This window comes from Schistocerca piceifrons, chromosome 5 (assembly GCF_021461385.2).
Source record: "Schistocerca piceifrons isolate TAMUIC-IGC-003096 chromosome 5, iqSchPice1.1, whole genome shotgun sequence".
In the NCBI taxonomy this organism is placed as follows: domain Eukaryota; kingdom Metazoa; phylum Arthropoda; class Insecta; order Orthoptera; family Acrididae; genus Schistocerca; species Schistocerca piceifrons.
In genome coordinates, this window is record NC_060142.1 from 304,692,147 (window position 1) to 304,715,885 (window position 23,739).

Consider the following 23,739-nt stretch of genomic DNA (forward strand, 5'->3'; position numbering starts at 1 on the left):
TTTCCGAGCTGTTTTGAATGCCAACAGTTTTCTGATATTGTATTAGGCATGGTAATGTGTTGTGTTTGTGGTGTTTCCATATTTTTGTCCATCCCACACTTTGTAATGATAATTATCCCTGTTCATGGAGAAAAAGAAACTACTTTATTAATTTTCTTAGACTAAGAGAAAAAAAAATTACTTGACCTATCTTTGTCTGGAGACGCCTGAGTGCTTCTTGATGGAATAACTGCTGTCAGACAAATGTGCCTATAGATACTATACGGAATTATAATTAGACAGAATACATTTTAAATAAACTAAACATTTTGTTCAGAATGAATGATGACATGCCACCTACAAAAAAAATACTTAACCTTAACAAAATACAAGTTTTACAACTTTCTTGAGCATGTGCTCAAATTATTTACCATCAACTGCAAAGAACATTTCCAGTCGCTCTTCGAGAGAGAGATGAACAGATTAAAGTACAATGGACGATATGCTGTTGTACACTATGACCATTCGATGGTATGCATCACCTGGCAGACAAGTCAACAGCTGAAAGGCTTGATACAACACGGACTTGCATGAACCAGTTTACAACACAATAAATGATTCCGATGGAATTGCCTTTCAATTTTAGAATCTTCCTCAGTTTCTTTTGTGGAGAGTTCCAACCTCAAAATTAACAAGCATTGTATCACTGTGCTTATCTATTCAAGCACTTTCAGGAGATTTCATTAAAAAAATGAATAAAAAATTTATCTGTCCGAAAAATCATACTTGATTCAATATCTTGATCGATACAAGACACTTTATTACATAACAAAAGTCTGTGCTTCTTAATGTGCTACCATTTGCTGAACACCTCATTTCGAAACAAAATGAGTGTTAGTCTTAGGTGACTCGCCGTGTATATGTGGTGTTTAACCTATTAGTGAACAAATGCTGCCTTTCCACTGTAAAACTTACAAATAACAATTTACAGACTCAATAGAGAATGACACACTGCTGATTCCTCCAGAAAACAGCTTAGGAATGCACCACTTGTCACTCAGTATTAACCTGGTCTCGAATCTATTAATCAGCCACTTCGACAAGGCCACGACTTCCTAAAGTCATGCCCTGAAATGAGGTCCACTCTGTCTGAGATCTTGCTCTCCACACCTAGAATAGCTTTTTGTCACCCCACCAATTTCTGCAATATTGTCAGACCCTATGCTCCTTCTGCACCCAATATTCTTATCAGACCCTATGCTCCTTCTGCACCTATCTCCTTACTCTATGGTTCCTACCCCTGTGACTGTCTCTGCTGCAAGACTTGCCTGATACACCCTCCTACCACCATCTACCAGCCCTGTGATTGACAAAACATATACTTCTATATGGAGAGCCACCTGTGAAATGACATGTCCAATACCATTTGTTGTGTAAACACTTTTTGGCATTTCACACTGGCTTGACTGTTATTGAGTTAACAGTTAGGATGAATGGGCATAGGCAGAGGGTGTATACTGGCAACACACAATATCCTATTGCAGAGCAGCACTGCAACATGTCAGTCATGACCTTGGTGCCTGTTTCACCCTTCATGCCATCTGCAGTCTTCCCCAGATACCAGTTTCTCAGAACTCCACAGGCGGGAATTGGTGCTACATGTCCTTGGTTCTCGCCACCCACCTGGTCTTTATTTACATTAATTTCTTCGGTCACATCAGCTCTTCATAGGAACTATTCCTTTCTTCAGCCCCTTTCAGTTTTTCACATCTTTCATTTCCTGAGCTGTGTGTTTTTTGGCATCTCCCCCCCCCCCCCCCCCCAACTCAATCACATAAAATGTACTTACTTTTTGGTCTTATGAATCTGTGTAAAATATTTTAGCAGTAATTTCTGTATTGCTTATTACCCTATCTTCTGCCTTTAAGCTCTCAAGTTTTCAACTCTTGTCCGGTGCAATGCCCTACAACCAGTCTTACCTTCTCATACATCTGGTAAGTTTCCACTGACCTGCGCTTCTGGGTGACTTTTCCGAACTGCACCACTTTTCCTAAACCTCACCAGTCCTTTTCCTTCACCACTCTCCCTTTCCTTTCAACCCTTCTGCCAGAAAAAGAAGCCAGTGGCTCCGAAAGCTTGCCTAAGTAACACCTTTTATGTGTGTGTGTTCTCCTGTCACCGACTGGAGCGTAGATTTTTTATCTATCCAGTTACACTGTATACTGTTAAACAATGGAAACTAAAGATACAAATATCAACAATGTAGGTAAAGACACAGTGCTACTTACTGAAAAGAAGACACGTCAAGTTGCAGACAGGACAATTAAAAGACACTCACTTATAGCTTTTCACCACAGCCTCTGTCAGTAAAAGACAGAAGACGACAGACAGACTCTCTCTCTCTCTCTCTCTCTCTCTCTCTCTCTCTCTCTCTCTCTCTCTCTCTCACACACACACACACACACACACACACACACACACACAAATATACACACACAAGCAAGCACACATCACGCACACATGACCTCCAACTCCAGCATCTCGGGTCAGAATATGTATCTCTCTTACTGACGAAGGCTGTGGCCAAAAGCTATATGTGAGTGTCTTAATTGGCCTGTGTGAGGAGTGCTTGCCCTTGTGTGTGTGTGTGTGTGTGTGTGTGTGTGTGTGTGTGTGTGTGTGTATGTGTGTGTGTGTGTGCGTTCCTCCTCCATTATTGTATGTTGTTATAATTATAAATGATATTACAATAAGGTGTTTAAAAGTGAGTTTACATTCTACTTCATATTTAATAACCAATTATGTTTTCCACTATGAATTTCACATACCTTCAAATTGTCGTCGTAATTGTAAACGGTGTGTCAGTAACTTATGCAATAGATGTAAAACTTTCATTTTTTAGCAATTATTTAATTTTATACTTAATATGTTTCCTGTACACTAATCAAATATTTCGAACATTGTATTCTCTGACAGAAATTAATAACCTTTCTTCCTTATTCAAGCAAGTTGAATTTTTTAAAAATTACTGCTGTGTGTCTCTTTCGTTGCATGAAGTTCATAGTTCTGTCAACTTTTTCAGTTACCACTAATGTGTTGTGGTCAGTTTTTAATTTGGTACAAGTTGAGATATGCAGCTTGTGTCTGTACACAAGCAATCAACGTATTTTTTGATCACATGCAGAAGTTTGTACATAATATGCAGTGGCATGTCTAGTATTGTTTGGAAATATCCTGAAATGGACAGTTATGTGAAGTGGTCATATACTGATGTGTTGTTTCTGATTTATGAAAGCAAACGTTGTACACTTTAAGAACAAAACTATGCTACAAATTCAGCTCAAGTATTATTTTATGCATTTTTGTTGAAACTGGTTCAAATAAATCCTATGCCGTTTCCCCATTTCTGGCTCCAAAACTTTAGCAACACAAATTAATATATGAAGAACATTTATAGCAAACACAGAATTCAGACAATTTGTTGCACAATTAGTTATTAATGATCAACATTGTCTTTTAGTATGGGGATGTCTTCAGTGTAATAGTCTTACATTTATTCAAGAAAATTACTACTGTCCTTATATGAAATAATCAAGAGAAAGTAAAGTGAAGGAAAAAAATAATGCATTAAACAATGGAAAGTTCAGGTTGGAAAATCAACAGTTATGGAAAGGATAGATTGCTGCTAACCATAAAGATGACACACCGAGTTGCAGACAGGCACAACAAAATGATTTCACGCTTTAAACTTTCAGCCAAAGGCGTCATCAGGGGGAGGGGGGAACATGCTTTCACACAAGCAAGCACACCTACACACACATGACCACTACTTCTGGGTGTTTAGGCGAGACTCATGACTCAAGTTCGGCCTAAGCAGCCGGAGACAGTGGTCATGTGGGTGTGTGAGGTGTGCTTGTTTGTGTGAATGCATGTGTGTTTTTCTTTCCTGATGGATGCTTTGTCTGAAAGTTTAATGTGTAACAGTAAGTAGCAACCTATCCTCTCAATAACTGTTAAAAATAAATTAAAATGTTCGTATTATCATAGCTGTTGACTATACCATTTGCATAATGAATTATAAATATTTTTTTCAAGTTGTAACTGCAACTAACAGTATGCCTGAAATGCAGCAATTTAAAAATGGTAAGATCCATGATTTGTGGGAGGGAGGGAGGGAGGTTGAATACTGAACTATTATGAAATTAATTTATTTATGGCAGTGTCAAAACTCCAAAGAAGTGTTCTGTCCGCTGTACTCTTTAATATGCACACCAACAACAAACCAAGGCTTAACACATGCAGAAGCTTAATATACACAGATGACTTTGCTTCATCAACCCAAGGAAAGAAGTTTGAGGAAGCTGAACAAGTTCTGACAACACAGAGAACTTTCACTGAGTGTTATGGTGAGAACTATCTGAAACCTAATCCTCAGAAAATGCTTTCCACCTCCAAAACAGACAAGCAAATAGAAAACTAAACAATATTTGGGAGGGAACTGAGCCTGAAACACTGCTTTACACCTAAATACCTTGATGTCACTTTAAGACAGACCTGTAATGTACTGCAAGCATTGTCTCCATTTCAAGCTGAAAGTGTCAACCCAAAATAACATCATACAGAAACTCACTGGCAATAACTGGGGAGTCCCACCTCAAGTCATCAGAACCTTCACAATGGCACTCCATTTCTCTGAAGGTCAGTGTGTGTGCCCTTTATGGTATAGCTTCAGGGGACATCACACTGAATGAAACTGCATGACTGATGACTGAATGTCATGAAACAGACACCTATACACAAACTTTATTGATTCACAGGTGCCGCATCACCCGATACACATTGTACGGTAGCGGCAAATGTTGAACAGAAAAAGGCTCAACTAAATCATTAGGCCCACTCCAAGACCACCAACCATCAATACCTACACTGAAATCCCCGAAGCAGTTTACCCAGTTCAGTGTCAGCCACTGACTGTGTCTCCATGCGTTAACTGTTTCCATGTTCTACTGGACAGGCTATAAGCAGGTGTAGGAAAATTCAGGGACAATTGTGTCAAAGGACAAACACACTGTGACCGCAGAGAAGACTAGACAATGGATCCTCTGCACCACTGTATGCACTGCCCTGAGTCGTGCAGCAATGAAGAGCTGATGAGGGCTAATGAGGCAGTGCATTTGCTGTTCTGGGTGAAGATCATATAGTTTTCTTGTCTTTTCTTCAATTATGTAAAACTGTTGTTTTAGCAGTATCCCATCATATTGCACAGTTCTGTAATGTGAGATCTGTATGGGTTCCAACTCAAGTAAATTAAAAACGAACCTGCAATCTCAGTAGCTCCTGCTTCTTTTCATCAAGTTCTTTCTCCTCTGCTTCTTTTTCACGTTGCCATGCTTCTTTCTCTTGTGTAAGACGGTCTTGTAAATTACGTAGCTCCTCCAACTGCTGATTATGTTTATAAACTGGCCGTCGGTCCTTTGCATCATCTTGTGTCAGCTGCACCTTACATGCTGAAAGTTGAGCCTGCAAGCTAATAAAATTCAAATATGTACTCAGAAAGACAGACCAATATTGTTGAGTTAAAGCTTACATTTAATGATATGAATGCTTATGCGTCAATTTAGCATTTCAAATAACTATTTTAAATAATTGTTGTTTCAGTCTATTCTCAGTTACTGGTAATGATGAAAGTTTGAACCAAAAAGAAAAGCACAGTTTTAACAAAACTATTGCAATCAACAATCTATTTCATTTCATGTTAAAACAGATATTTATTTTCTTTGCAGACCACATGCATCTGTGAAAAGAAAAGCTGATAATAGTATTCACTCTTATTACTGTGACTTCACAGGCTTTCCCAGTGCAATAAGTCTTGAAAGTCTGCTTGGATTTGCCGAGAAAACAAAACTCTGAATGGTTTTGGTGTATCTGCGGCTTTGCCACAGAACTGTGGGTTCATTAGCGATAAAGGTTTCACTGGCTGAGCCTAAGAGGGCTTTCCAATTCACAGACTGAGTCTGAGAGCTATGTTTCTGTCACAAATATATGGTATTTGTTAATTTTCATGTACTGTAAGTAACAGACTGTTCAAATTGTGGGAAAGATTTCATCTCACAAATCTGTCAGAGAAGCACTGTTGTACTCATGGAAGATGATATTTCCCATTATTAAGAAGAGCTGATGTGTTTGTCATCACTTGAAATTAGCCTCTACGCATCATGATCAATCATGATGTATAAACAAATTTTAATTTTGGACAAAAGTTGACAGTTCAAGAAGAAACATGGTTTTAAACTTTAACTAGTAAACAGGAGAATGCAAGCTAAGCCTTTCAGTCTGCAATACAAATAGCTTTCAATAAGTATGCACACAATTTCTTCATGTACTTACCTATTGATAGTAGTCATCTGGTGATGGATAATGGAAAGCAGTTTGTAGAAGTAGTGAGAAAGCTGAACTGCAACTGTCTGCTGATCTTGTGCAAGTGAGGACAATGCAGGGACTTCACATGAATTTTCACATACATTTGAAGGTAAAACAACAGGTGGAATAGTGGCCATAACAGCAGAACGCCATGGAGGTTGATCCTAAGGCACAAATGGTAGTAACGTTACAAAATGTAAAAGGATAATAACCACATACATATCACCTATGCATGTGCTCTATGATGTGAAATAAAAGTACCAGCTACCGTCAACATGATGTGATGATAATAGCAAGATTACTGAAGCTCAAAATAAAATATCACAGTGTAGTTCAAAATGTTCCTGTTGATGACATGACAAAAGCAGTTCACTCATTCTGGTTTCCATCCACCTCCTCTACAAAGACTATAAAAATTAGTTGGTTTTGGGATATATAAGAATAGCAATATTTGCAGATCTCATAAAATGAATAGCTCTAACGATATTGTGAAAATGAAAGTTGCTACTCACCATATAACAAATGCAACTCACACACACCACCGCAGTCTCTGGCAACTGAGGCTGTGTTTGTGTGTTTTTGCCATCTAATTCTGAAGCTTGCCTTCTGCCAAAAGTTATATTTGTGATAGTCTTTTTGTTACACCTATCTGCGTCTCAGCATCTCCACTATATGGTGAGTAGCAACTTTCCTTTTCACAATACTGTTATATTCGAAAAAGGTGTCAATGAAAAATAGTGGTTGCTATGATTTTGCTTTTGGTGCAAATTACATAATACGTTACTGCATATGAAGTTTAACTAACACATTGAATTTTTCTTCTTATTATTCATTTTCCACTTGGAATCTTTATTCATGAGATTTTAATTATTTTCATTTATTTATTTCAATTTAATTTCTTCCATTTTATTATCCTATATTTTTGTCCTCATTATTGCACTCATTCTTTCAATTTCTCATTTTGCCTGAATTTTGTTTAATTTATAATCCCTTCTTTCATTTAAATCTCCATCTGCATTACTTTGTCCATACCACAATAAGGATTTGCATTTTAAACGTATGACTATTACCATAAAAAAATGTCTAGCTTGTAACAAAAAAATCGTTTTTGATACAACTGCATAGCCAATATAAATAAGTAGATTATTTTACCCTTTGTTTTTTAACTGATACATCAGTAGTTTCATATGTTTCAGTATTATGATATACAAAGAAAAAGGATTAAATTCACATGTACAGAGATTCCATGTGGAAAACAAACGATAGGAAGAAAAAATGAGAGCAATTGAAAAAGTTAATACATTGATTAAAATGATGTAACAAAGGAACAGAAATTAAAAAAAAACAGTTAACCCAATTACTTGAATAAAAATAAATGAGCAAAGTAATTTTGATAAAAATCTAAAAATAAAAAAATGTCAGAGCACCTGAGAAGATTCAAACGCACAACCTTCTGCATGTGAAGCCTGTACCTTAACTGTTTCACTGCAAAACCAGTCTGTTAAACTTTCCTTTTGCAAAGCTGTAGAGCATCATAAGATATTCTGAAATTTTTTTTGTTGATGAATCGTAAATGAGGGACCACCAAGGAGAATGGCTGCAGAGTGTGATATCTGGGACCTTAATAAAGTCTATCCCACCGCTGAGGACCTCTCCTTGTAAGTTTTGGAATACAGTTGTCAGTGTGTTCAGCATTTTTTTTAACAGGTGCTGCACCATGCAATATTCTGGGTTCACTCTTTGTACAGGCAAGTAGTATGAATTACATGAAAGGAAATGAATAAAAATTATATGTAGAATTCACTCTTGATGTATTGTAACCACTGAACTTGCTTCAATTCTAAGAAAATCTCCTCTAGAAGCTACGACATTTCAAAAGAATACTTGCAATAATTGGCAAACAACGTGTTCTATAATATCACAAGACAGAATTTGTGATCAGTATTTATCTTCAGCTGGCAAAATTTCAGTATTACTGATAAGCAAACTGAAATATATATGACACATTCCAAGCTTTCATAACTAATAACATTTTTCTTGAGAAGGAAATGGGGGGTACTTTGGGAAATGGCAGCTTACTCAGACCCCAGGGGGGAGTGTGACTCAGTTGGGATTATACGGCACTACAAATGTATGCAACACAAGCAATATGAACAATAAAATGACATGATGAAACATGATCTATTCCACATAACAAAATTTCATCTCAACAAATAGATGGTTCAACAGAACCAAGTCATGCTTGTATGAATCAGTATGAAATCAAAATATACTAAAACCATGGCATAATAATCATCATTATCTTTGAATGCGATCAACGAAACGGTTGCAGCAAAAACTTGCCAATCTGGAAAAGTAGAGGATCATTAGTATTGTCACAAACCTAACATGATTATTCTGTAGCAATCAACAGTTAATTTATGCTCTCGTTGAGAACAGACATTTAGCAAGGCAAATGTGACTGCATGACAGCTAGGCTCTGTTTACTGATGTTCTTCAGGTATGGATGAACTTCTAAACATTAGCATCCACAGGTATCAAAAATAGATTTCCCAATTGCACTTTGATCTGGGATGATATGAAAGAAAGAGTGTTATAAGCATATAGTATCTCAGTCCAGTTGAGCATCTTATGAAGGCACCTTTATCTGATGAAAAATACTTTCCCATATTACACTTCGAAGTCAAATTTTCAAATCATTTGGCATTAAAAATTGCTAACACACATGCAAAAATCAAAAACAACAAACAGTTGCATATTCAAGCATAACTAAAGGAATATTGAATTTATCTATCTCCCTTCTCAAAGTTAGATTATCTGCAGTCATGTTTGATGACTTTAAGAAATTTCAAGAAAGTTTCTTTCAGTAAAGAAAATTCCTTCCTATGTAATTCATACTATAGTAAGACTGTGATAATCCGGCAGACCCAACAGTTCAGAATACATAAAGAAATTTCCGATATTTATTGTTTGGTGTGGTTTGAAGTAGTCAGATGCCTTCAACAAACCGTCAGAACCCTTCTATGTGGCACCTCGTCAGTAATCGTTTTCTACTGAGATGGAAAGCAATGTGAATGATGAGTCAGAAGCTGATTGCTCTGAAATTGTATGAGCAAAAACTTTTGCACCCGCTAATGGACTGAGTGCGTTTCCAGCAGAAGAATTTGACAAATGTTTGACATTTACATTAATTTAGCTGTCGAAGAAGAGCTGACTGATGGTATGATAGGCCTATTAAGAACTGGTTTCAACTCTCACCACCATAAACTGAGAGTCACAAAGAAGAAATGCCTGCAACTCATATCTCTTGGGCTGAGTCACCAAATTCGTGAAATTTGGTGAGACGAGCCAAGAATACAAGGCTTCTGATGTAATGAATCTGCATGTCATACAAATTAATGATTATCAAAAACAGCTCAATCCAAAAAACAAGGCATTGTTCCGTACGATTCAAAACAAATTTCAGCAAAACCAAGAGTGGCTGATATTAATCAGATGTATTCCACATTCTCAACAATGTCAGTTATCTGTGTCACTCCTAAAGACAATGATTCCAATCAAAGTGCACCAAATTCTTGGTAACAATTTTTATTAATTACCTTGTTCTTGATTTTTCAAATCAATGGCGGTAATTTTATTGTGTAATTGGTGTACAAAACCTTATCTGTATTTACTGAAGTTCTGTAAAACTTTGAGCCTTTAACTGATTTAACAGCACAGTACAGTGTTCAAATTTTCATTCAGTTTTGTTTTTACAGGAAAGTAATATATGCTTTTAATTTGTTATACTGTAAGACAATCCATTTTATTTATATGAATATCAGTTTTTTCAAACAGGTTTCTAAAAATAAACTTGATAATCCACCAACTTGATAATCTAGCACTGAAAGATCCCCAAGCATCCCAGATTAGCAAAATCTTACTGTATTTACATCCTGTTAGTGCAATTACATCGTAGGGATTATACTTGCACAATGTAATTTTACGAGTTCTTCAGAAATCACTTGATGAATATATCGCTTGTGCTCAAAGTTACATTTACCAGACTAGGCTGTTTCTTTGGATGACAATGCAGGAATCACTTCCACACAAGTATGAAGCTAACAAACAAATGGAAATGTCGTGTTTGCTTACTGACAAAAATGTTTTAGAAGTTGTTCAGTGCACACGAAGTTGACAAACAGTTTTTCCTCCTTTTCTCCTCACAGCAAGCAGGTTCACTCTCAATAAGGGTCAGAATGGCCTGCCCTTCCTTTCTGAAAGTCCCCAACCTATCCCTCTTTCTTTCTTTCTTTCTTTCTTAGGGAGGAGCTAAAGTTATGAAAGCTAGGTATAGCTTTTTTTCTACTTTTAAATATGTCCATCAGCAGTACTTGGAGTTTTGCCACATGAAAGTAAGTCCTCCCCACAGACACTCTACTCTCTTGTCAGCTTATGGTTTTCTTAAGTGAGATTTCCTTTTTCCGATAGAGAATAAAAGGTTCAGAAAAAAAAAAAAAAATTGCAAACTTATGTTATGTTCATAGTTGACTATACCAGTAAAGAGAAGAACGAAAGGAAAATGTGGAAAGAAATAAAAGAAAAGAAAATTAACCACTTACATGACTGACTTTTGGAGACATTGTTTCCTGTTTTGAACTTGGACTGGACTCCGAGTCTGGTGTCATTACTGGAGTGGAATAGTTTGAATGGTCCCTGCTCTCCCTCTGTTGCAGTTTCCTCACAACACCTAGAAAGAGATAGTTCATACCACTACCAAAATTGTGTGTTACATGTACTATTCTTCTGGTAAATTACCTTTCTTCATGGTTATCCCAAGCTACTTTGGATAGTGTAAAATTTTAGAAATCTCAAATGTCATAAAAATGAAAAACTAATCTAGTAAAAGTAGATCACTGTATATTCTTACTTGTACAGTAGTTGTATGATATTACAAACCAAAACTTTAAACAATGAAAACTCCAGGTAGGAATATCAACAATGTACGAAAAGATAGATTGCTGCTTACTGTAAAGGTAACATGCTAAGTAGCAGACAGGCACAATTTAAAGACACATACACATAAGTTTTCGGCCACAGCCGATGTTGGAAGAAGAGAAATACGCAACATTCATTCACACAAGCAAGCACACTTTACGCACACATGACTGCCAAGTCTGGTAGCTCGGGCCTGAATGAATTTTGGCCTGAGCTGCTGGGCTTGGCAGTCATGTGTGCATGACAAGTGCTTGCTTGTGTGAATGAATGGTGTGTGTTTCTCTCTTTCCGACGAGGGCTGTGGCCAAAAGCTTAAGTATAACTGCTTTTTAATTGTTCCTGTCTCCAACTTAGCATGTTATCTTTATCGTAAGTTGCAATCTTTCTTTTCTTATCTTGTTAAATCTTTCTCATCCATTATAAAAAAAGTGATAGTCTATAGACTATTAATTGAAGAAAGTAGTTCTAAAAGTGTTAATAAAGAGTTAAATCTTTGAGCGTCATTCTGAAATCAGAAATTTTTGAATTAAAATCACCTCCTTACTCTTAATACTCCAAAAGCAGAATAACATCATTTGTGTTTTTAGATATATTTCTTTAAAAACAATCTGAAAAATGACTGAGCAAATTCCCGACTCTGTACAGGCGATGCTCCAGTCCTTTTACTTCTCTCCTTTCTCGGTCCCCTCTCTCTCCCCTTCTCTCTGTCTAACCTCCCGACTGCACCTAACTGCTCCACTCTCTCTCTTTACCTCATCCAGCATGCTCCCCAGTAGGACTTTACCATTCCCCACTCCTGCCCTGCTATCCCTCCCTGTCACCGCCTCAGCCTCCTCCTTACCTCCATCCAGTTGCCTCTCCCATCAAGCGCTGCTGCTGCTCGTAGTCTGGCTTCAGCTGCCAGGGACTGTGGTGTTGTGTCTGGTATCCATTTTTGACAACGGCCTTGTTGACGGCACACGTATTTTGTGACAGTCTTTTTGTTGTGCCTATCCTCGACTCACCTTCTCCGCTATATAGTGAGTAGCGACCAACCTTTTCATTATATTGTTAAATTCTTTAATCAAAATCACACAGCTTTATGATGTAAACTGAGTTTAGTCTTGTAATAACTGTAAACTGCAGCCTCATTGAAAACTGGAATCTACATCTACACTCTGAAAACCTCCATGAGGTGCCTGGTAGAGGGTACATCCCATTGTACCAGTTATTAGAGTTTCTTCTCACCCCATTCACATAGGAGCACAAGAAGAATTATTGTTTGAATGCCTTTGTGCATGCAGTAATTATTCTAGTCTTATCCTCATGATCCCTCTATGAGCGATACATAGGGGTTGTAGTATATCTGTAGAATAATCATTTAAAGCTGGTTCTTGAAACTTTGTTAACAAACTTTTTCAGGATGGTTTACGTCTGTCTTTAAGAGTCTGCCAGGTCATTTCATTCAGTATCTCTGTGACTCTCCCCCATGGATTAAACAAACCTGTGTGCATTCGTGCTGCCCCCCTCTGTATATGATCAATATCTCCTGTTAACCCTATCTGGCATGGTTCCCACACAACTGAACAATATTCTAGGATGGATCACGAGTGATTTGTAAGCTAACTCTTTTGTAGAATGATCGCACTACCCCAGTTTTCTACCAACAAACCAGTCTATTACCTGCTGTACCCATGACTGGAATTACGAGTATGTTATTTCATTCATATCCCTACAAAGTGTTACACCCAGGTGCTTGTATGAGCTGGCCAATTCCAACAATGACTCACTGATATTATAGTCACAGCATAGCGAGTAGCCCTCGCTATGGTCATAGGATACTAAAGTTTTTCATTTTGTGAAGTGCAAAATTTTACATTTCTGAACATTTAGAGCAAGTTGCCAATCTCTGCACCATGTTGAAATCTTACCAAGATCTGACTGAATATCTATGGCGCTTCTCTCAGATAGTACTTTATTATAGATAACTGCATCATCTGCCTGATTTTACTATTGTCTGCAAGGTTATTAATATAGAACACAAACAGCAAGGGTCCCAACACACTTCCCTCGGGCACACCCGAAGTTACTTCTACATCAGATGATTACTCTCCATCCAAGCTAAAATGTTGTGTCCTCCCCACCAAAAAGTAGTCAATTCAGTCACAAATTTCATTTGATACCCACTATGATCATACTTTTGACAACAAGCATGGGTGCGGTACTGAGTCAAATGATTTTTGGAAATCAAGAAATGCTGCATCTACTTGGTTGCCTTGATCAAAGGCTTTCAGTATTTCATGTGAGAAAAGTGTGAGTTGGGTTCCACATGTTTTTGAAATCCATGCTGGTTGGCAATGAAATGTTTAGTAGTGGCCGTTTGTATAGGCAAGTGATATGCTTTGACTTGCATCTTACTGGTATGTTACTCTCTCATCTACTCTTGTACAAGGTTATATAACTATAATATGTTTTGTAATGTATTCTTGTATGTTTTTAGCACTGATGATAGCAACACAGTGGTTGAAATCTTGATAAAGAGGCAATAAAAGATTATTAGTGACTAACTGTTGTACATTTCTCAGTCTAGGAATTAAAACAACCATACACTAAAGTGTTACACTCCTCAGGGTGGGGGTTGGGGTTGGCTAGTGGCTTGGAGGCAGGCAACCTGTTTGCTGGTAGGAATGCAGGGAGGAAGGGCTGGCAAGTGCATGGACTAGGCATGTGATACACAGGTTCTGAAGCAGGTGGGGTGCAGGGCACACATGATACATGAATTGGGAGGTGGTGATAGGATAGAGGAAGGGGAAACTGTTGGCTAGGAGTGTGGGGACAGAGGTTGCCAGAGATTGAGGCCAGGATGATTAGGAGAACAGAGAATGTGATTTAAGGATAACACCCAACCACATAGTTCGGAGAATTTGGTAGTGGAAGGAGGGATCCAGATGCCCTGGGTTCTGAAACAGAAATTGAGCATGATGTGCTCAGATGCTTATAGCGCTACTAGGTGGTCAACTGTGTTCTTTGGTTGACCACAGAGTGACATAACATGCACCTCAGCACAACATGCTCAATTTCAATGGCTGCTTCACAGCCAGAACCATCGGGAACCTTCCCTCAGCCACTAGCTTCTCTGAACTACGCAGATGGGAGTTATCCTTACAACGCACCCTCCACTCCTATAATTGTCCCGGCCTTAATCTCCTGTAACTCACTGTCCTCAAATCCTCCACCCAACAGTTTCTCCTTCCTCTGTCCTGACACCCCCTCTCAATTCTCATCCCCACGTCACCTTCAACATCCATCGCTCCCCACCAGCTCCGACAACTGTGCATCAAATGCCTACCCCGTGTACCTGCCACCCATCCCTCCTCGCATTCCTCGATGTCAAACTGGCTGCCTCCCTCCAAGTCGTTGGGTGCACACCCTCAGTCCCTCGCCCTGCCTTCCACTTCCCTTTCCCTCTATCCAGCCCGCATGACACAGCTGCTGAAACAAAATACTGACACTGCTTGTCCACAATATTGACACTGTTTGTCCACAACACTGACACTGTTTGTCCAGCTGGCCAGCTAGCATCATATAGGGGCACAGAGGTAGGTAGGTGTGTGTGTGTGTGTGTGTGTGTGTGTGTGTGTGTGTGTGTGTGTGTGTGTTACTCTAGCTCAAAAAGGATTATTCTGAAGCTACCACATTTCCTTCTTTTTGGATGTGCCTAGCAACACCTTTTCAGTGAGTGGTCTCCTTTCATTCAAAAGTATTTAGGATCATTACGTTACTAATTCTAAAAGCTAGGAACTTAGTTGTATTTTTTATTTACACTCCTGCTAGCTTTGATTCAATGGCTGCTGATAGCATAAATAGTGTGTGCTGGAGTACATCTAATGAATCTAAATTTCCAGAATGAGATTTTCACTCTGCTGATCAGGAAGTTTCAAATTTCAATCTAAATCTGTTTATTAACAGGTGCAATTTTTGCTAAAATTCCCCTCATACTTACACTGAGGTGACAAAAGTAATGGAACAGTGATATGCACATATACAGACGGCGATGGTATTGCATTCACAAGGCATAAAAGGGCAGTGCAGTGGTAGAGCTGTCACTTATACTCTGGTGATTCATGCGAAAAGTTTTCTAATGTGATTATGGTCATGTGATGGGAATTAACAAACTTCCAATGCGGAATGGTAATTGGAGCCAGATGCATTGGACATCCCATTTCAGAAATTTTTAGGAAATTCAACATTTTGAGATCCACAGAGTCAAGAGTGTGCTAAGAATACCAAATTCCAGGGATTACCCATCACCACGAACAATGCAGTGGCCGACAGTCTTCACATAATGACCAAGAGCAGTGGCGTTAGTGTAGAGTTATCAGTGATAATGGACAAGCAATACTGCATGAAATAACTATGGAAATTAATGTGGGATGTACAGGCAAAATCTGGCATTAACACACTATGGCAGCAGATGACCAATGTGAATGCCTTTGCTAACAGCACGACATTGCCTGCAGCTCCTCTCCTAGGCTTGTGACTATATCGGTTGGACCCACGATGACTGGAAAACTGTGGCTTGGTAAGGCGAGTCCTGATTTCTGTTGGTATGTGTTGATGGTAGGGTTTGAGTGTGATGCAGGGCCCATGAAGCCATAGACCCAGGTTGTCAACAAGGCACTGTGCATATTGGTGGTGGCTACATAATGGTGTGGGCTGAGTTAACATGGAATAGACTGGGTCCTTTGGTCCAACTGAACTGATCAGCAATGGTAGATAGTTACTTCTGGCTTCTCAGAGACCATCTGCAGCCATTAAATGGACATCATGTTCCCCAACAATGATGGAATTTTTATGGATGACAATGCATCATGTCATTGGGGCACAATTGTTTGCAACTGGTATGAGAACATTCTGGACAATTTGAGCAACTGATCCAGCCACCCACTGAACATTTATAAAACATAATCGAGAGGTCGGTTCGTGCACAAAATCCTGGGCTGGCAACACTTTCACAATTATGGACAGCTATCCAGGCAGCATGGGTCAATATTTTTGCAACAGACTTCCAATGGCCTGCCGACTCCATGCCATGTTCAGCTGCTGCACTATGCTGGACAAAAAGAAGTCCAACACAATATTACAAAGTATCCCATGACATTTGTGACCCTCAGTGTATTATCTAGGAATATAATTTCTTTGGCCTCACTAATTTGTTTCCTATTTGATAATGAAGAGCCTCTCAGCAGTGATATATCCACTTTAAGCCTGCAGGGTGTATATGCGGACAAGGAAAAAAAATTCCCAGATTTATCCCGGATTTCCTGGTTAAAAATACACTTTCGCTCGGGTGAAAGCACACTTTTTCCATGTTAAGTGACAGTATGTTTACCTCCAGAACTGCAAAACTTATCAATCCTTTGAATGGTTATGGTTTTATACACGGACGTAGAATTTCCCCATAGAATTTCCCGGCACTTTAGAAAACCAAACTTAGGGGAAAAAGACACGTTTTGGAAATATCTTTGATGTGCAGCAACATGTACACTGCGTATTTTCGTATTACGAAACTATACATCGGAATTCCACCAAACACCGCATGTTACTTTCCGAATAATTGAAATCAAGATTGCAATGTGCTTTTGTAAGACAGTCATAGCTCATGTCACATGATCTCGCCAGCCGATGACAGCGGATATTCAGAGCATAGGACACGTAATGTAGTCAACTAAAAGCAACATCACTGTTAAGTAGCATGAACACGCAAACAGGGAAAGTTAATAGTTTAAATTAATATATATATAGTGTTGTTACACACACAAAAAAAGCAAAGCTTCTACACATTAAATTGGTCTCTAAGGTTAATAAGCTGCATGAGAAGCTAAGCTTTCACATATATTGTTGATCTTTTTTGTGTGTGTTACACTTTAAGATATATCACACAAGTGTGACAGTAAAATTTTTAATAATGACGTAAATTTCTGATCTTCAGGGTTTCAAATTCTTCTAAATGGCTCATCATCAAAGAGTTGATTTTTAAATGAGAGTCAAACGCTCTTTGATTTAAGAAATTCATGGTACATTCTTGCACATAATTCAACTTACATAAAAGGATATTTACTTTGAAAGTACCGCTTTTCAAACCATCATTCGCAATATTTTCCCGCGACCTGTTAGAAATAGGTTCGTTTCAGCAGTTGCCAGAGAGCGCAGATAACAGGCAACACAGTGCTTGCACAGCTACCATGATGTAGGAAGCCCATATGTACGTACGTGTAAAACATTAGAAGATCATACATTATGTCATAAAAGAAACAAGACATCAGAGGATACTGCAAGAGCATCGTATTTTATGAACCATACTAAAATGTGCACATTTAAATTGCGTACTTAAAGCGCACATTCGAATGTCCAGATTCCCAATGAAGTAGACCTTGACCTGATATTAAGCTTTTCAGTGTGGTTCTCGGGATATAAATTTTCTTGGAGCACCAGTACTGTATTATATAATGTTTGGTTCTTTATTGTGGCATAATGCCATATGTGCTAGAAGATGAAAACATGCACTTGAAATGCAGCAAACAGCTGAAACTAGCCAGTACTGTGGAATTAAACTTTTTGTTTCAAATACATTGACTGTCTCTGTGGAAAAGGTTAATAAAATTTAAATTTCTTTAGCAAACAGACAAAAATAACTTCATTGTTCTGCAAGGCAATTAATGCTAGATTGTCAGAAAGGTGGAAATAAAATAAAATCTGAAACTAATAACATATTTTGGCCTTCCGTAATTATGTGAATGTATTTTAATTCGCTTGACAGCTCCCGGCCACAGATATCCATTTTGTTTTCATTTGACATGAGAGTAAACAAAGGGGAAACAGCAAAATCACTAAATGTAAACACGGGTCACATGGAGACTAGCCACTATAACTCGGACTGTCCTGCGCATCAGCCCCGGATCTACAATATTTGTGAACTGGGTCAATAGTAAAAAAAATCAAATTTTCAAAAATATGTTCATCTTGTAGCGCAAATCTTTCTGAGAAGTCTGAAACATAAAACATTTATGTCCAAGGAAATGTAAGACATGTTATTTGGTCTTAAGTGTGCCAAAGTGCAGTGCCACGCCTCTTCATACAGCATTCTTCTATAGCATGTCACTGTATTTTGCTCTGTGGAATTGAAACATGTATATTTTGTAATGGATGCCATCAAACTTACACAGGACAGTGGAAATTGAAATGTCCTGTGGTGCCTCTCCTGCTCCGAGTCGGCCCATTTGACAGCCTTTTAAATTTCTCACAATTAATAGTGAATGGGATTACTTGTAATCAGGAGAACAAAAACTCTTCAGAAAATTTGCACTCTTCACTGTCTATTAGCTAATAACTTACTGTCTTGTGTGACATAAAATTAAATATAGGAGATTTAAAATTACATATAGGATACATAAAACCAATAAAGTCAAGAGACAAGCAAGAAAGTACACATTTCTTCAATCCTTAGCTCCTAGCATTTTTTTCTCTCTTATCTTGCTACAGCTTTACATGGCAAGCTCTCCTTTCTGCAAAAAAATCTATTACCTAATCAAAGTTGGTCAAACATTTTGCTACGTGAAAAATCGAAATGTTGTTATCTAATACTGATAAAGCTGTTAATGCAAATAATACCCAAGACTGGTATGGTTTCTTGATTGATTACATCTATTCTGTCACTGTCTGCTATATAAAACAAAATAGGCCTTTCTAATAGTGCAGTAATTTTGTAACACACACCAAATAAACGAGACTGTTTTGGCACAAATGGTCAGTTTTATAACACGACGGAATATAATTCAAGACGTACCAATATCAAAGGCCTAGAAGGCCTACTACAAGCAAAAAGCTTTATGTTAGGAAATAGTTTCACTTTTAATTCATACACACCAGTTTCTCAAGCATGTGATCAAAAAGTAGTATTACAAGATTTTTATATAAATTTTGAATCATCTTATTCTTCCATAATTTGTGTGATGTCCCCGTTTCTTCTGCTTCCTCATACTAACATTCTTGTCATCACCAATTCTGTAGCTATTCCTGCCATTGTCAAAATTTGTTCGCCGATTAACTTCACTAACCCGGCCAGAATCACCGGTTTAGTTACCCCGTGATTATTCTGCAGTTAGGCATTGTCACATATTTGTACAAAATGTTTTCTACGTTACTTCCAAAATAGAACTTAAGTGGCTGCTAGCCGGGGACTGTACAACTGGTGCTTACTAGTGTAGCGATCTGGCCAAAATTTTTCTGTCAAAATTTTATTTTCTTGGATAAAACAAGAAGATAATACATAATCTTTCTCACTTGTTATTCCTGTAGTTGTTTATTTCCACTCTGGTAGTCTGAATCTATGGATTTCGCTAGTAATTATAACAATGCTGAACATTTGCAAACCCAGTCAACCACCAAATCAGACAGTGATTGGCATTCATCTGTTCAGCTTTACTACGCACAGCTCATATAACCCTAACCCCTTTTGTCTACGGAAAGTTTATTTCTAGATGCGACAAGGATTCTCCTGATAGAGACATCACGTACACTATGCACACATTCAAAAATCAACTTACAATTCATTCAGAAATCAACTTAAAAATGTGTTCAAAAATGTTCCAAAACCTATAAGGATGCGTTTCAAAATCATATGAAAAATTGACAAACCAACATGCGCTGGATGCTAGGCGCTTTGTGAAACAAGTTTTTTTTCCCCAAAAGGATATGAATTTGGCGCTCCCTTTTCCCGGTAGCATCTAGCTGCTTGCTACGACTGCTTGCACAGCCAACAGCCACATTCCTGCAGCCAGAAGTGAGAGAATCTACTGCTTACACGTGACTCATCCACGCATGCGCATGAGCCCGCTCGTAACTGCTAAAACGAATCTAATGTAAACAGTTGTGACTTCACGTTCATCAGAGGCAATTTGTGGTCATGAAGCATTGCATAGTCTTCCTAAAGCTTTTGACACATTTTGCTGTTGGCAGACGCTTGCATGAGCACTGTGTGTTATTGTTGTATATGGCGTCTTTCCTTTGCAATTTAAGTTATTTCCATTTTTTTCTCTCATTTATGTTTTATTGTTGAAGTATTATTCTGCAGTACGGGGATACAGTAATATCCTTTAGTAGAGTATCGGTTCTTACCAGTCAAAATTACAAAAATTTAACTGAAAACTAAAACAATTGAAAAATTCTCAGAATCCAAAAAAAATTCCTGGGTTTTTCCGGTTCTCTCCCGGGTGAAAAAATTCCTGGGTTTTTCCTGGATCTCCCGGGTCATATACACCCTGGCCTGCTCTTGTCCAACACGTACTCCTATAAACTGTTCATTTTAAGAAAGCACACTTCTCCCAATATTTTGAATTTTGTTTTACAAGTTCTGTTTCATTTCTGTTTCCCACTTTCATACAGTTGAAGCCATACTGTCATGGATAGTGTTCTTCAAGCTTACAATACTCCAAATAAGTACTGTCTTCAGTTTCATCGGGGTTACTCAGACTGAGTCCTTCTCCCTTATATCTTACTCCTTTTCCTGCTGTCAAGTTTTATTTTTATCTGTCATCTTAATATTGCCAAATGCTTAAGAGAAAACCTGGATGCCATATAATAATCATAAAACATATTTAAGCAAAAAAAAAAAAAAAAAAAAAAAAAAAAAAAAAAAAAAAAAAAAAAAAAAAAAAAAAAAAAAAAAAAGTGCTTCTGGATATTTTGGATTCTTGTAACTTTTGAAGGAATGATAACTATTTTGTAAAGTAAACATAAAAACTGTACACAATAACAATATAAATGTTATACCTTTTGTTATTGCCATTGGCAGTTGTTCTTTGTTTGCATTGTCAAATCCTCCAAACGTTTCTGCTCTCTTTGGCAACGTTGGAGAAATATATGCCTCACTCTGATGTTCACCAACGGAGCTTACACTGCGAGAAAGGTTTGTTCCAGAAGCACAAAGTGAGTTAGCCAGTTGGTTAACTTCCTGTAACAATTAAAACATCTTCCATACTTCCAGTTATTTGTTACATAACATTAATAAAAACACTAAAATTATTACAGGCAGAAGGTAGAACTCACAAAAAACTACACAACTCACAAAAAACTACAGAACTCACAAAAAACTACAGAACTCACAAAAAACTACAGAACTCACAAAAAACTACAGAACTCACAAAAAACTACAGAACTCACAAAAAACTACAGAACTCACAAAAAACTACAGAACTCACAAAAAACTACAGAACTCACAAAAAACTACAGAACTCACAAAAAACTACAGAACTCACAAAAAACTACAGAACTCACAAAAACTACAGAACTCACAAAAAACTACAGAACTCACAAAAAACTACAGAACTCACAAAACACTACAGAACTCACAAAACACTACAGAACTCACAAAACACTACAGAACTCACAAAACACTACAGAACTCACAAAAAACTACAGAACTCACAAAAAACTACAGAACTCACAAAAAACTACAGAACTCACAAAAAACTACAGAACTCACAAAAAACTACAGAACTCACAAAAAACTACAGAACTCACAAAAAACTACAGAACTCACAAAAAACTACAGAACTCACAAAAAACTACAGAACTCACAAAAAACTACAGAACTCACAAAAAACTACAGGACTCACAAAAAACTACAGGACTCACAAAAAACTACAGGACTCACAAAAACTACAGGACTCACAAAAACTACAGAACTCACAAAAAACTACAGAACTCACCTTATGTGATTTAAGCAAACCATGAAAAATCTAAATCAGGACAAGTGGGCCGATAGGAGAGGATACAGAATTTTTTTCAGGAGAGGGCAGGAGCACACGGTCAGGAGGGTGAACATGTCCTTATAGGTTTTTTGAGACTAATTTTAAAATGAAAACTCTCCCTCTGTCTTTTCTTGAGCTGTCAGTGGCGCACACGGGGCGGGGGAAGTGGGGGGGGGGGGGGGTGGGGCGGGTGAGGGATGACGACACACATTGCCGCCCCCCCCCCCCCCCCCAACCCCTGCCCTCTGCGTGTATCTGTTCTTGTTACAGATATACAAAAAGGAAGAAGAGAGAGAAGGAAATTACCACATTTTGCAATTCCCTGACATCTGATAAAATATTTTGATTCTTAAAACCCTCTACAGAGTCTGACCTGAAAGAATGTCCTGGAGAAGTTTTGATTCCCTTTAAATTAATAAATGAAGCAATATCCTTAAGCCTAGCAATAAAGATCTCCTATACTTTACAATAGCTTTTTAGTTATGCATATAATTGTCATAAAATCTAAGCAAAGCTGCCAATGGAAATTTAATAACATGAGTTGCCTTAATGTCTATGTTCCTTTCAAACATATAGCTAACTACGAGGGCAAGTCAATTATTATCCACAAAGTAGCTAACAATTTTTATTGTAATCAAATAGGAAACTTACAAGAACATCATTTTTCGACATACGTCTCCTTGCATTTCCATGCACTTGGTCCAGCGTTGTTCAAGCTTCCTGAGGCTCTCATAAAAAAAGGTTCTTGGTTGAGCTGTGAACCAGGAATGCACTGCTTCTTTTACTGCTTTGTACGAGGCAAGTCGACGGCCCCTTAATGCCTGTTTGAGTGGGCCAAACAAGTGACAGTCAGAAGGGGCTAGATCAGGACTACATGGAGGATGATCCAGGACTTCAAATTTGAGTTTCTGGAGTGTTTCTGCAGTGTGAGCAGCAGTGTGCAGATAGGCAGTGTCGTAAAATAACACAACACCTTTTGACAGCAATCCTCGGCATTTGCTTTGAATAGCTGGCTTTAGCCTGGCAGTAAGCATCTCACTGTAACGTTAAACTGTTTATTGTTGTGCCCTTTTCCCCCATAATGTTCCAGTACTGGACCTTGTGCATCCCAAAAAACTGTAAGCGACAGTTTTCCTGCGGACTGTTGGGTCTTGAACTTTTTCTTGCATGGCGAATTTGGATGTTTCCATTCCATACTCTGCCATTTACTCTCCATCTCGTAAGGATGGATCCATGTTTTGTCACCAGTAATGATTCTGTCTAAGAAGCTGTCCCCTTCATTACCACAGTGATCCAAATGTTTTCTGCAGATGTCCAAGTGTGTCTGTTTATGCAATTGTGAGAGTTCTGTTGGGACCCATCTTGCACAAACTTTATGAAACCCAAGTGTGTTGTGGGTGATTTCGTACGCAGAACCATGACTAATTTGCAGACATTGTGTCACTACGTCGACAGTTAAGCATCTGTCTAAGAGAATCATTTCATGTGAACGCTCAATGGTTTCTTCATTTGTGGCAGCAAAAGGTTGTCCGCCTCCTTCATCGTGTGTAACACTTGTGCGACCATTTCGGAA

General features: G+C 38.1%; 1 protein-coding gene across 1 annotated transcript in view; it reads right to left on the minus strand.

The window, feature by feature from the left end:
• LOC124797862 (rho guanine nucleotide exchange factor 18) overlaps positions 1-23,739 on the minus strand; it is a 605,682-nt gene that overhangs the window by 37,918 nt on the left and 544,025 nt on the right. Inside the window, exons 24-27 of the mRNA XM_047260933.1 lie at positions 21,187-21,367; positions 11,001-11,128; positions 6,367-6,563; positions 5,299-5,506 (exon numbers count right to left, since the gene is read on the minus strand). Coding sequence (XP_047116889.1) covers positions 5,299-5,506; positions 6,367-6,563; positions 11,001-11,128; positions 21,187-21,367 — 714 coding nt within the window. The remainder of the gene's footprint in view (positions 1-5,298; positions 5,507-6,366; positions 6,564-11,000; positions 11,129-21,186; positions 21,368-23,739) is intronic.